General features: G+C 49.4%; 1 protein-coding gene across 1 annotated transcript; it reads left to right on the forward strand.

Moving 5' to 3' along the window:
• The first annotated feature begins 941 nt into the window (after positions 1 to 941).
• On the forward strand, positions 942 to 4,377 carry LOC100285980 (uncharacterized). Its single transcript, NM_001158869.2, has 2 exons — positions 942 to 2,476; positions 3,406 to 4,377. Exons 1-2 carry the CDS (start codon positions 1,084 to 1,086, stop codon positions 4,020 to 4,022), a joined length of 2,010 nt encoding a protein of 669 aa, NP_001152341.2. The 5' UTR covers positions 942 to 1,083; the 3' UTR covers positions 4,023 to 4,377.
• The last annotated feature ends 7,580 nt before the right edge of the window (positions 4,378 to 11,957 follow it).

Here is an 11,957-nt window from a genome sequence, read left to right on the forward strand (position 1 = left end):
ATTGGAAATGTTGTTAGGCTATCTTTAATTATCACTACATTTCTTCTGTTACATGTATTTTCTATTATATTTTACTATACCATCCTAAAATACCATCCTAAAAGATAGTTCCTTATATACAGGATGTCTCTAATCATTGATCCTACTTGGATCCTCTATTTATTATAATTAAATTATTTAATATAACATCTGTTTTTAAATATTTATCTTGCTCTAGTTTATTTTTAACTAAAACGCGACAGAAAAAAAAACGGAAGTAATATGTTTTAGGACTTTGGAGTTGTCCTATGAGAAACCTTACGCTGTAAGCTTTAAAAATGATACTCATGTATGTGGTTCGAACTCGCCTACGATGCCACGCTGGAGCGCAGCATGACAAATTACCTCCGTGTATGTGTATATGCATCCATCGTGTGTTAAATTGTTTTGATAGATTTAAGATTAAATTTTTACATTAAACTCCTCCAACATATATAGATTAAAGTGAAGAATATTTGACACCTAAACAAAACCTGAAGAATATTTACATAGGGAATTTCTTACTGTCAAATGCATTCTAGCAAACGCTATATAGACTGACAAATCAACATGAGGAGTAGCAGGGCAAAGGATCAGAAGAAATTCGAATGTCTCGGTGGCCGCTCAACTTATCTACCATAACCATTGTTTTTTTTCATAACTGAAATCATGAGGAAATTTATACTAATTGCCCTTGCTCCTGTCCAGCCGGTCCCACATACAGACTTAAAAACAGAACAACTGCCATGTTGCCCTTTTCTCCCAGTAGCATTGGATGGAAAGCGAAAATCCTCCAACCAAGCTCCAGTAAGAGCCACCTGCAGCGGCTATCATTAAAGCAATCAGGCCAGGCGTTAAGCCAATGAGCTCTCCGAATCCCACCTTTAATCAGCTCCTCCAGCTCCCAAACCTTCCATTATAACGCATAAATCCGTGCTCACTCTATTTCTACTGCTTCTAGTACTCTCCCCACAAGCATCCCCCTCCATGATAGTGCTTCCTCTGAGCTAAGGCTCTCTCACCTAAACACCCGCTCACCCCAAGTCCACGCCGGCGATTGCCGCAATGCCGGCGCCGGCAGCGGGCTTGTCCGTCCTGGTGCTCTTCGTCTTCGCCGCCGCCCTGCCGGCCCTTTCTGCCGATGACCTCAACACCGACGCGCAGGCGCTGCAGGCGCTACGCTCGGCGGTCGGCCGCTCCGCGCTGCCATCGTGGAACAGCAGCACGCCCACGTGCCAGTGGCAGGGCGTCACCTGCGAGAGCGGCCGCGTCGTCGAGCTCCGCCTCCCCGGCGCCGGGCTCATGGGCAACCTCCCTTCGGGCGTGCTCGGCAACCTGTCGGCGCTCCGCACGCTCTCCCTCCGGTACAACGCGCTCACGGGGCCCATTCCGGACGACCTCTCCCGCCTGTCCGAGCTCAGGGCCATCTACTTCCAGCACAACAGCTTCTCCGGCGAGGTCCCGGCATCGCTGTTCGAGCTCAAGAACCTCGTGAGGCTGGACATCGCGGGGAACAAGTTCAGCGGCAAGATCTCGCAAGACTTCAACAAGCTGATCCGCCTCGGAACGCTGTACCTCGACGGGAACAGCTTCACCGGCGAGATCCCCAAGCTGCAGCTGCCTGCATTGGAGCAGTTCAACGTGTCGTACAACCAGCTCAACGGGTCCATCCCCAACACGCTCCGGAAGATGCCCAAAGACTCATTCTTAGGCAACACGGGCCTCTGCGGCGGTCCACTCGGCCTGTGCCCCGGCGAGTCCGCGCCCACGCCGGCCGGAGCGCCGGAGTCGCAGCCAGGCGCGGGCGGTGCAGGCGACGTCGGTGGCGGCAAGAAGAAGAAGCTCTCCGGCGGCGCCATCGCTGGCATTGCCATCGGCTCTGTGTTCGGCGTGCTGCTCTTGCTCGCCCTGCTTTTCTTCCTCTGCCGGAAGAGGTCCAGCGCGCCACGGTCGGCGGCGGCGGCGGCGGAGAAGGGGCGGGAACTCGGCATGGGGCCGATGGATGTCGAGCCAAAGGGACAGAACGGCTCAGCAGGCGGCCACAACGGCGTTGCGGCGGCCGTCGCAGTTCCTACCGCCGCCGCTGCCGCCGCTGTGGCTACGGCGGCAGCAAAGACCGGCGGGTCGACCGGGTCCAAGAAGCTCATCTTCTTCGGCCCCATGGCGGCGGCCCCGCCGTTCGACCTGGAGGACCTGCTGCGCGCCTCGGCGGAGGTGCTTGGCAAGGGCGCGTTCGGGACGGCGTACAAGGCGGTGATGGAGAACGGGTCCGCCGTGGCGGTGAAGCGGCTCAAGGACGTGGACCTCCCGGAGCCGGAGTTCCGGGAGCGCATCGCGGCCATCGGCGCCGTGCAGCACGAGCTGGTGGTGCCCCTCCGCGCCTACTACTTCAGCAAGGACGAGAAGCTCCTCGTCTACGACTACATGTCCATGGGCAGCCTCTCCGCCCTGCTGCACGGTAAAATTTCCCGCCTTCCACCATTTTTACCGTTTCTTCCTGACGAGGTCGTTACCCCCGTACTGTCGGTGGGCGGGTTGGGCGAGGACGATCGTTTCGCCATACACAGCCTGGCAATATTCTGTGACAGGTGAAGAGGGAGAAAAATCCCTCCATCCGGATTGGTGGCGGCCCTCAATCAATTCGCTGGAACCTAATCTTCTGCCTGCCCCACGTTGCATCCGGTCCCCTACTCCCCTTGCAACCGAGCCCCGCCCCGCCCCCCGGGGGTATTGCGTGTTTTCCGTCATGCCAGTGCAGCCATGGCGCGGCGTAGTTGCTGTGTCGCTGCGAACGAACCAACTGTTTGCTAGCAATTGGTTATAGCGGCATTGGCAGCTAGCCCAGATAGTCGAGTTTAAGGCCAGACGTGACAACCATGACTGGTCCTGGAGACCGCCGTTTCGAGGCCAGCTCCTCCACCCACCCACCCCTGCCTTGCTTGGTCCTTTGAACATCTCTCTATAGTTTCTACTTTCTAAATGCTGAGCACTGAACCGGTAGTAGATTCGTGGAGGCAAAGTCCCAGGGCAAGTTGCGCATGTGAGCCGGTGTCCGGAGTTGCAGGCCGGGCCGGCTAGGGTAGTTTCGCTGATCCATGTGACATTAGTTGGCGCCACTGTTCCTCTTCCTCGGGATTCCTTCCTCTCTCTTCCCGCGCCAATTATTAGCCTCGCGTATGTACGTACGGTACGGGATTTTAAAGAAGCATTCAAAAAGTCCGGACCGCCGGCCAGATGGCACCGGGTGCGTGAGACGTGTAACCGAAGCAATCTGTACGCGCCGGAGTAATTGGCATCGACCGTGAATTTTATCGAGCAGCTGACATTCCTGTGGCGTGGTGCCGATCTCGTGGTTATGTTATGTTTCTTCCTCTTGGTGTGACGCAGGGAACCGCGCCTCCGGCCGGACGCCGCTGGACTGGGAGACGCGGTCGGCGATCGCGCTGGCGGCGGCTCGCGGCGTGGCGCACATCCACTCCACGGGGCCCACGGCGTCGCACGGCAACATCAAGTCCTCCAACGTCCTTCTCACCAAGAACTACGAGGCGCGCGTGTCGGACCACGGCCTCCCCACGCTCGTCGGCCCCTCCTTCTCGCCCACCAGGGTGTCCGGCTACCGCGCACCGGAGGTCACCGACATCCGCCGCGTCTCGCAGAAGGCCGACGTCTACAGCTTCGGCGTCCTCCTGCTGGAGCTGCTCACGGGGAAGGCGCCCACGCACGCCGTCGTCAACGAGGAGGGGCTCGACCTGCCGCGCTGGGTGCAGTCCGTCGTGCGGGAGGAGTGGACCGCCGAGGTGTTCGACCAGGAGCTCCTCAGGTACCAAAACGTCGAGGAGGAGATGGTGCAGCTCCTCCAGCTCGCCATCGACTGCTCCGCGCAGCACCCCGACAGGAGGCCCGCCATGTCCGAGGTGGCCACGCGGATCGACGAGATCCGCCGCTCCAGCCTCGGCGACCGGCAGGTGGCCGACAGCGCCGAAGGCGACGAGCCATCTCTATAACCGCCGTAGCAGTAGCTCCTCCCCTGATCCACCACCACACGTACTGTGTCAATCTCAGTGAATGAAAATTGCTTAGTTCTTTGCATGGATCGATATTGCTCTTGCTTCACATCAGCAACTTGTGCATGTATGCTTTTTCTCTTTTTCTTCTCTTCTTTATCTTTTTTTTTTGGCCTCTTTCTCACGGGCTTTGATGATTCTATTCTATAGCACATGTCACTGTACTCTTTTATTCTTGGAAAGCAACATTTGGTGATGCCTTACTTGTATCTAAGACCAGCACCATTGCCAGCTGCATTAGTGCTGTATTGTTTGCTATACTAAAAAATACGCGCGAAATGAAATGATTCGTTCATGGACCATGGTAGCTCGGCTTTCGTTGCCAGGTCTTGCTTCACATCAGCCTCTCTTGTCGTGGTTGTTAGGGGGAGGTAATGGCTGTTGGCCTGGCCATTCTCTAGCGTAATTAACCTATGGGGCAGCTCCTTTTCCGGTTGAGAAGATTGCGGCCTGTGCCTGCCGATGAAAGCTCTGCTAATGGCGTCGCGTTCGTAGCCTGTGAAATCTGGTTGGTTATACTTAGTATGTGAATGTCAGAAAGAAGAAGGGAGCGCAATGTTTATCTACGAGTGTTGTTTAAGTAAAATGGCAGAAAGAGACCTGTGATGACTTGTGTTCATCTGCAGCTACCTGTGAAAATGAGAGGATGTCGTGTATGCCTGTCTTTACCGGGTTTCTAGCTGATGAATAAGCCCGGCCAGTTTGTTTAGACCGAGCGTTCATGTAAGGCGTCATGCCACGCATGTAGGAGGAAAGGCAACTAGTGCCACGTTTAGGGCTAGTTTGATTTCCAATGGAAATTAGTTTATTTTCCCTTGGAAAATAAGAATTCTTTGGGAAAATGTAGTTCTCAAACTAGCCCTTAGCTCTTTGTTTCCTTTAAATGTTCAGCTAATGCATACGAGAAAAGTTGCCGAAATTACAGCACACTCTGTCCAGTGTCCACAACACCTCACGTGTGTGAACTTCATGCAGGCTCCGTTCATCATCGGCGTTCGAGATGGCCAAGAACAACAGCATTTGGCATCAGAGCAATAAGTTCCCGGGACCATTATTATCGTGCTCTGGGAGGCAGAGACAATGCCTCGGGCATGTTCCACCTCGCCGAGCTCCTCATCTCGCCAAAATGGTGGTCGCACTGACGGTGAAGAGATGTAGGCAGACTACCCCACGCTGACGCCGACCGACTACGCTCTTCTCATGAAGGTGAAGAGATGTAGGCAGTAGGCATATGGACTCTGCGACGCCATTGAGCGCAGCGGCATTGATGCCCTGAAGGATACGATGGTTGTAAACACCATGTGCAACACCTAGCCCGGCTCTAAATCATGCTGACTGTGCCGATCTAAGTCCGGCCCATATATGTGACCACCTAAAATCAAAATATAACAACCACGTGAAGTCCATATCTTACTAAATTAAAGATATATTAAATAATGCTACCATCATTTGACTACACAAAGTCCAAATATCACAATAATATAAAGTATATAACTTATTAAACCAAAGAAATTAAACAATATAGATTTCATTGGGTCGTGCCGGGCCAAACCTGACCCATCTGTGTGGGCCGTATCGGGGGCTCGATGGACCAAAATTTGAGGCCAGTCCAGACCCGCATTTAGACCGTGTTAGTCCAACCTATATTATTTCGTGATGGGGTCGTGCTTGAGGCCCCTGCTTTTTGAGCGTGCTTGTGTTGGCCCAAAAAACACAGCCCATATTTCCAGCACTAAAGTCGATGTTTAATGCGGAAAAGGTGACCGACTGACCGCCTGACCGGGGGCAACTAAAAGCCGCTGAGGATGAGGGCGATCCATCGCCTGCCATAGTCAGTGGCAAGTTGTACTCACTGATGAGTGGAAGGCTCGAATGAAGAAAAGAACAGCAATGTCGACTCATCAAAGTCCAACCATCGTCCTCAGCGCTCATGTTAGGGTAGTGGCAGACACAGAACATGAAATTCATGAGAAACAAGAAGATTGTATGACAAAATCGAACAAGCTCGAAAAAAACTAATATTGCATAAAATTCAAGTTTCATATCAACATATGATACAAGTTGAAAAAACTATATGAACAAAAGAAGCAAATGGACTTAGGGGTGGTAATGGATCACGATCTTAATGCTTCTTCACAATTTATTTCAGCCTTTAAAAATGTAGTTTAAATATGAATAGAAATAGAGTCCGGTGGTAATCTGATTCGTTCCTTAAATTTTATAGTGTCGATCTTACTGATCGAATATACCGTTAAGTTCTTGCTGATTGAATCGAAATCAAACGTACCTTATCGAATGTCGATCTTTTCGAAGGGTGGGGACACTAGAAAGAGGAGGGTCCAGCAGGCTCTCCGGTAGAGAGCCAGTGCTCACTGGTACGCTAAGATTGTTGGGCGTCAGCATTGGTCGCATCGTCGCGATGAGCAAGATCGGATCTCCTAAGCGGACTACCGTCGCAACGATGACATGCAGGGTGGGGCATCGGGAATCAGCCATCGTGCGGATTGGTTCAAGTGGCATCGGGAATAATTGGATCAAACGGATAAATGCAAGGACTAGACCGAGAATGAGGACAATAGTCATGAGGACTGGATCGATCTAACTAAGAGGCCTAACACAGAACTGATTTGATCCATCCAAAACTTTTATATTTTTTCTACACTTAACATTAATGAATACTAGGTATAATAGGTATTAAAAATTAAGGGCGTTGTGGCTCCATTTACCCCATGTGGATCCACCCATGTGTGAGGGTGCGTTGGTGGATGGCAAAGGAACGCTAGAACTCAGGCTCCAGGCACTCAGGTTGGAACCAGTTCCGAAAATGGTGGAAGGTAGTCCATTAGGACAAATAATGCCTGTCCATACTAAAACAAGGTAAGGCCCATGTCAAACACCCTAAAGAGGTGGAAGGCACCCTTGTGATGGCCTAGATCTACTATGTGATGATCCACTCATTCGATGGATGGCGGATCTCCACCCTCGACCCCGTTCTCAATGTAGGAGGCGTGACCGGCTAAAGGATCTATATGGCTAGAGAATGTCTGAATAACCTACAATTAATTTAACAAAACTGAACACAAGAACTAGAGTCATGTCGGTGTTTCGAACCTCGCTCCGACAAGTAAATTTATTGTTCGTGTTTCGGACTCCAGACGGCGGACTGAACGTCCCAACTTCCAGTCATCGGTGGCTCGCGCTAAGCTCGTAGTCGAGGTTATAAGCAGGCGAGATAGGGAGGAGAGGCTCCCAAGTCTCTTATCGTGGTGGAGCTGGAGCTGAGAATTATAGAGTGGAGTCCTAGCTAAGTCCTGGCTTGGCGGCGAGGCTCCGGGCTCTAGGTCCTCGTCGGTGCGTCCTCCTCCTATTTGTTGACTCGTCCTTATGCGTGCGTCCGTCTATCCGTTCGGGGATTCCGTGGTTCGAGGACTAACCTCTTCCTTTTATAGGCCAATGAAGGAGTCGGTCAGCGGTGGCTTTCTTGTGAAGGAGTCACAAGGCAGCAACAAACCAATCGTTTTACCATGGGGTGAAGCCACACGTGCTCGTGGGTCTCGGGTCGCCTAATTGTCTCGTATTCTTTATGGCGGATGGTTAGCTGTCTCGTATTCTTTATGCTGGATGGTGCGAGCAGCGTGGGGCCCAAGCGCCATCATTTAGGCTATGCCGCCCCCTGGCTTTCAGAGTCTGGGCTCGGCGCGGCTCGTCGTGTTGCCAACGATATGTGCACTCGGGCCTAGTCCGATAGGTCATGAGTGCATCGCAGGCCGAGGGTGCGCAAGCCATAAATGTGTCACAATTCGAGAGGTTCGTAGGTCATGGGTGTACTGTGGCCCGAAGGGTTCATAGATCATGAGTGGGAGCTGGACTGACGCCTCCTCCGTGAGGAGGCGACAGACGCAAACTTGAGGGTAACGCACTAGTACACAGAAGCTCTATAGTGGCGGTTCTAAACCTATTTACACTGGCGTTTTTCAGTACCGCCAATGCTAGGGGTCAGTGGAAATCAGCATTTCCACTGGCGGTTATTTTGGAACCGCCAGTGAAAAGTGCATTTTCACTGGCGGCTGAATAAAGAAAACCGCCAGTGAAAATGCATTTCTACTGGCGGTTTTATAAAGCAAACCGCCAGTGGAAATGCACTTTTCACTGGCGGTTTTCTTTATTTAGCCGCCAGTGGAAGTTTTCCCGCCTTTTTTCAAAATTTCAAACAATACTGAATTATATATATATTTATTTACACACACACAAACATATATATATATAGATCTATATTGATATTGAAAGCAACATGAAATTAAATTCTATCATACATTTATATACATCAAAGTATTCTGTTTACAACCATATATGCTTCATGCATTCTATACATCATAAGTTTTCACCTAAGCTCTAATAACTATCTCGGCTAAGAGATAATCTACTAATTTCTGTTAGTATTCTAAACTCTGGCAAAGCTAATGTTCCGGAAGCATCGTGATATTTTCCTTCTGCGGGAATGACCTCTTTCAATATGAATGTGCAGAGGTCCTCGACTATGCCATACAATGCAACTTCGGTCAAGTTCTCCGGGTTTCCTCGTTGAAATTGCTGTAAAGGAATTTTATAAACATCATCTATTTATACTCAATAATAACACATTTGCATCTTTAATGACATAAATACATACTTGACTATTACTAATAATACCTTGTCAGGGTTCGTGATGTATCGTCCGTTCACTCTCATGAACTCGCACGCATAGAATCCACATAGGACCGATCCTTGTGGTTGCTTGTGGCACTACATAACGGGAGATTGGTTATTTAGTTGCAAAATTGTGTATGATATGTATTCATAAAATCACGTACTTACCGGCCAGTGATGATGGATGTCTAGTGGCACAAGTTTTTTCGACAGGTCGTACTTTCCACCTCTCATCTTATAGAATCTATAAGCCCTGTGATCTCAAATAGAATCACCATGTTATTCTCAAATTTTAATCGATAAAAGTATGCATGCATAGAAAAGGCTTACAGCTCTAAGATGCTGAGGAATGTTGCATATGTCGAAGGGTCGAAGTTCAAGGAGTCGAGCACCAGCACCTTTCCAACCTTAGGATAAATGAGGAAGCATATCCAGTGGTCCCTGTACGAATCAAATTTGTGATGCATGTGTATTGAAATTATTAATTTTATTTATGCAAAATCACACTTACTTAAAGTTGTACGGGGCCATTATGGCTTCCCTGTCTTGAAATTGAAGCATTGCATGTCCTATGTAGGTGGCGTATCGAGCTTCAAAATCCTTCTTCATATCCTTTATACGCTTCTCAACTTCTTCGTCTGTCTTTCCCCGTATTTCATCGTTGTCTTTCCCGATTCTAAAAGTGTGGCTTTCCTCGGATATAAGTATTGGGTTGAGATACCCAACCCTTTTACTGGCACTAGCATTGGGCTTGGTACCGTAAAGAATCTCCTGCTGATCATGTTGCATTCTGCAATTCACACGTGCATGTCAGATATTGAAATTTTATACAGCTCACTAATAATAACACACATATGTGGAAGTATGAGCGACACTTACAATGCAAACATCGTTACAAGTTGCACGTCGAGTCTCTGAAGGTTCATCATTAACCACATGTCCTCGAATGTAACAACAGCCTTTTGGTCCGAACCAATAAAAGCATGGTCTGGTATATGCACACTGATGGTGTCGATGCCAACCGATGATGCCCGCATGTACCAGTCATGCAACCTTTTAACACCAGCCGGGACCTTTCTTAGTTTCTCAAGAGGTAGCAGAGGTCTGCCCGGCACATATTTTTTAGGCACGTTTTTGTAATCTGCCTTAGTTGGCTTCTTTATCTTTGCGGCCATTGCCTCAGCCTTTTTTGCAGACTCCTCGTGCTCGGCCAAATCAACAGTTTGTGACGTGAGGCTCCGTCCAATCCCTTTCAAAAACCGAGCTGTGCCAGCAGTAGTAGCTTTACTCTTCTTTTTCTGATACGGGGACACCAATTTTGGTATAGGAAGTTTAGATTTCTTTGATGGCCGTGGATCCTTTGATGGCTGTGGAGAAGGTGGATCCCTTGATGGTGGCGTAGACAGTGGGTCACCAAGAGGATGGGGAGGAGAAGGTGGTGGAGCCCTGAATGGTGATGCTTGTGGCGGAGACGGTGGGTCAGAAAAAGGATGAGGAGCAGCATGTGAAGTTTGAGGAGGTGATGATGGATGTACAATAGGAACAGCAATTTGAGAAGGCGGAGACGGTTGGGCCTGCGACGCCTGCGACGTCTGCGACGAATTCGACCAATCAAGCAATTCGACATCCCTTCGAGGCCAAAGGATAATATTCTTGATAGCTTGTCCAAGTTTCTCGATACCTTCGGTCCCAGGGATGTCTAGCATGTCTTCCTCGGATCCTTGGACGACCGTCGTCACTTCTACTTTGCAATAATCATCTGGAATATCGTTTCCATGGAACTTGCGTCCTGGGATCGCAAGGCCTGTGGCTACTTTCTTTGTACGTTTATTGTTAATACCATATCTTATAACCAGTGTGCACGCCACAGGCCTTGTGATGTCATCAACTGGATAACGGACCTTATTTCCCGTTGAAGCAACAGAGCTTGGTAATGTCGTACAATCTGTGGAAGCCGGCGGTTGAGCTGCTGGAATTATTTGTATCTGTGGAGTGGTCATCTGTTGAACAGACATCGCACTCGCCAACTGTTGCATCAATTCTGGAGGAGGATTCGATAGCATTTGAGACATCATGGCTTTGAACTCTTTCTTGGCCTCCTCCTTAAAATAATCCGCCATCTCTTCCTTGTATCAATCACGTTTCTTGTACAGACCTTCCCACTGTGGTCCGAATCCTTCCTTCCATCCTTCTTTAGACGAGATTCCTCGTACACGACCAGGATGCTCAGGGTTACCGAGACCAGCCGTTAGGATGTCTCTTTCCCTTTGTGGCTTAAAAGTTCCTTGGCTCTGCTTAGCTGCCATTGTATATATGTTTTTTGCCGCTTCTTCGACAATGGGATCATCAAAAGATACACCGGTCTCGGTTTCCCTTGGTTTTCTAGCACGGAGCCAATTTGCCGCCCTTTCACCAAGTTGCTCGGACAGCGTCGGCAACCCTGCGGCCTTCTTCTCGGCGTCTTCTTGTGTCCATTTAGGAACCTGGCGCTTGTAACCACCTGTGCCTAGGTGGTGGCGGTACTTGTTCTTCTTTGATAGTTCCGAATTTGCCTCACTTAGAGATATGAAATCAGGGCTGCTCCTCTGCTCTAGAAATACTTCCCACTGACCTGCTGAGATTTTATATTTTTTGGTCGGGTCCAGACCTTTCTTTGCAAACTTTGTGTTCATCTCAGACCTCCAGTTTCGGAAATTTATTGCAAGCTGCTTCATCGTGTATTCCTTCACGAGTTCTTCTGAACCCCGAGGCAGAACGAACCTCATTAATAGCTTATTCCATATTTGATTCTTGACATCATCTGACACATCTCTCCACTGTCGTATTGTTATGTCAAGATTATCTCTAACTAAAAACCCAAGTGCATTCCGGAACTTAGGTAGTGCCTCTTCTGGAGCTAGGGGCTGACCTTTCGGGCTCACGTCTGAGATTTTGTATGTTTTGTCGGGAAACTTGTTCAGCCCCCTGTCACCTCTTTTTCGATCGCTCTGCTTCCTTTTCCTTGACGTCTCGGTTGTTGTCTTGGTCTGTTCCGGTGCGTCTTGGGTCGGCTCCGGTACGTCTTCGTATCGTGCCACGGCTTCTTCGAGTATCACACGAAATTCAGACACGACCTCCTATTCATGTAATAAAATGCACAAGAGATCATGCATGTGAAATCAGTAGGGTACACATACGAAGCTAAAGATG

Source organism: Zea mays, chromosome 9, assembly GCF_902167145.1.
Source record: "Zea mays cultivar B73 chromosome 9, Zm-B73-REFERENCE-NAM-5.0, whole genome shotgun sequence".
In the NCBI taxonomy this organism is placed as follows: Eukaryota; Viridiplantae; Streptophyta; class Magnoliopsida; order Poales; family Poaceae; genus Zea; species Zea mays.

Excerpts from the sequence above, each read along its gene's own strand:
- LOC100285980 (NM_001158869.2), top strand. The coding sequence starts at position 1,084 with ATGCCGGCGCCGGCAGCGGGCTTGTCCGTCCTGGTGCTCTTCGTCTTC. Across the intron at positions 2,477-3,405 it reads CCTCTCCGCCCTGCTGCACG|GGAACCGCGCCTCCGGCCGG; the intron begins GTAAAATTTCCC and ends GGTGTGACGCAG.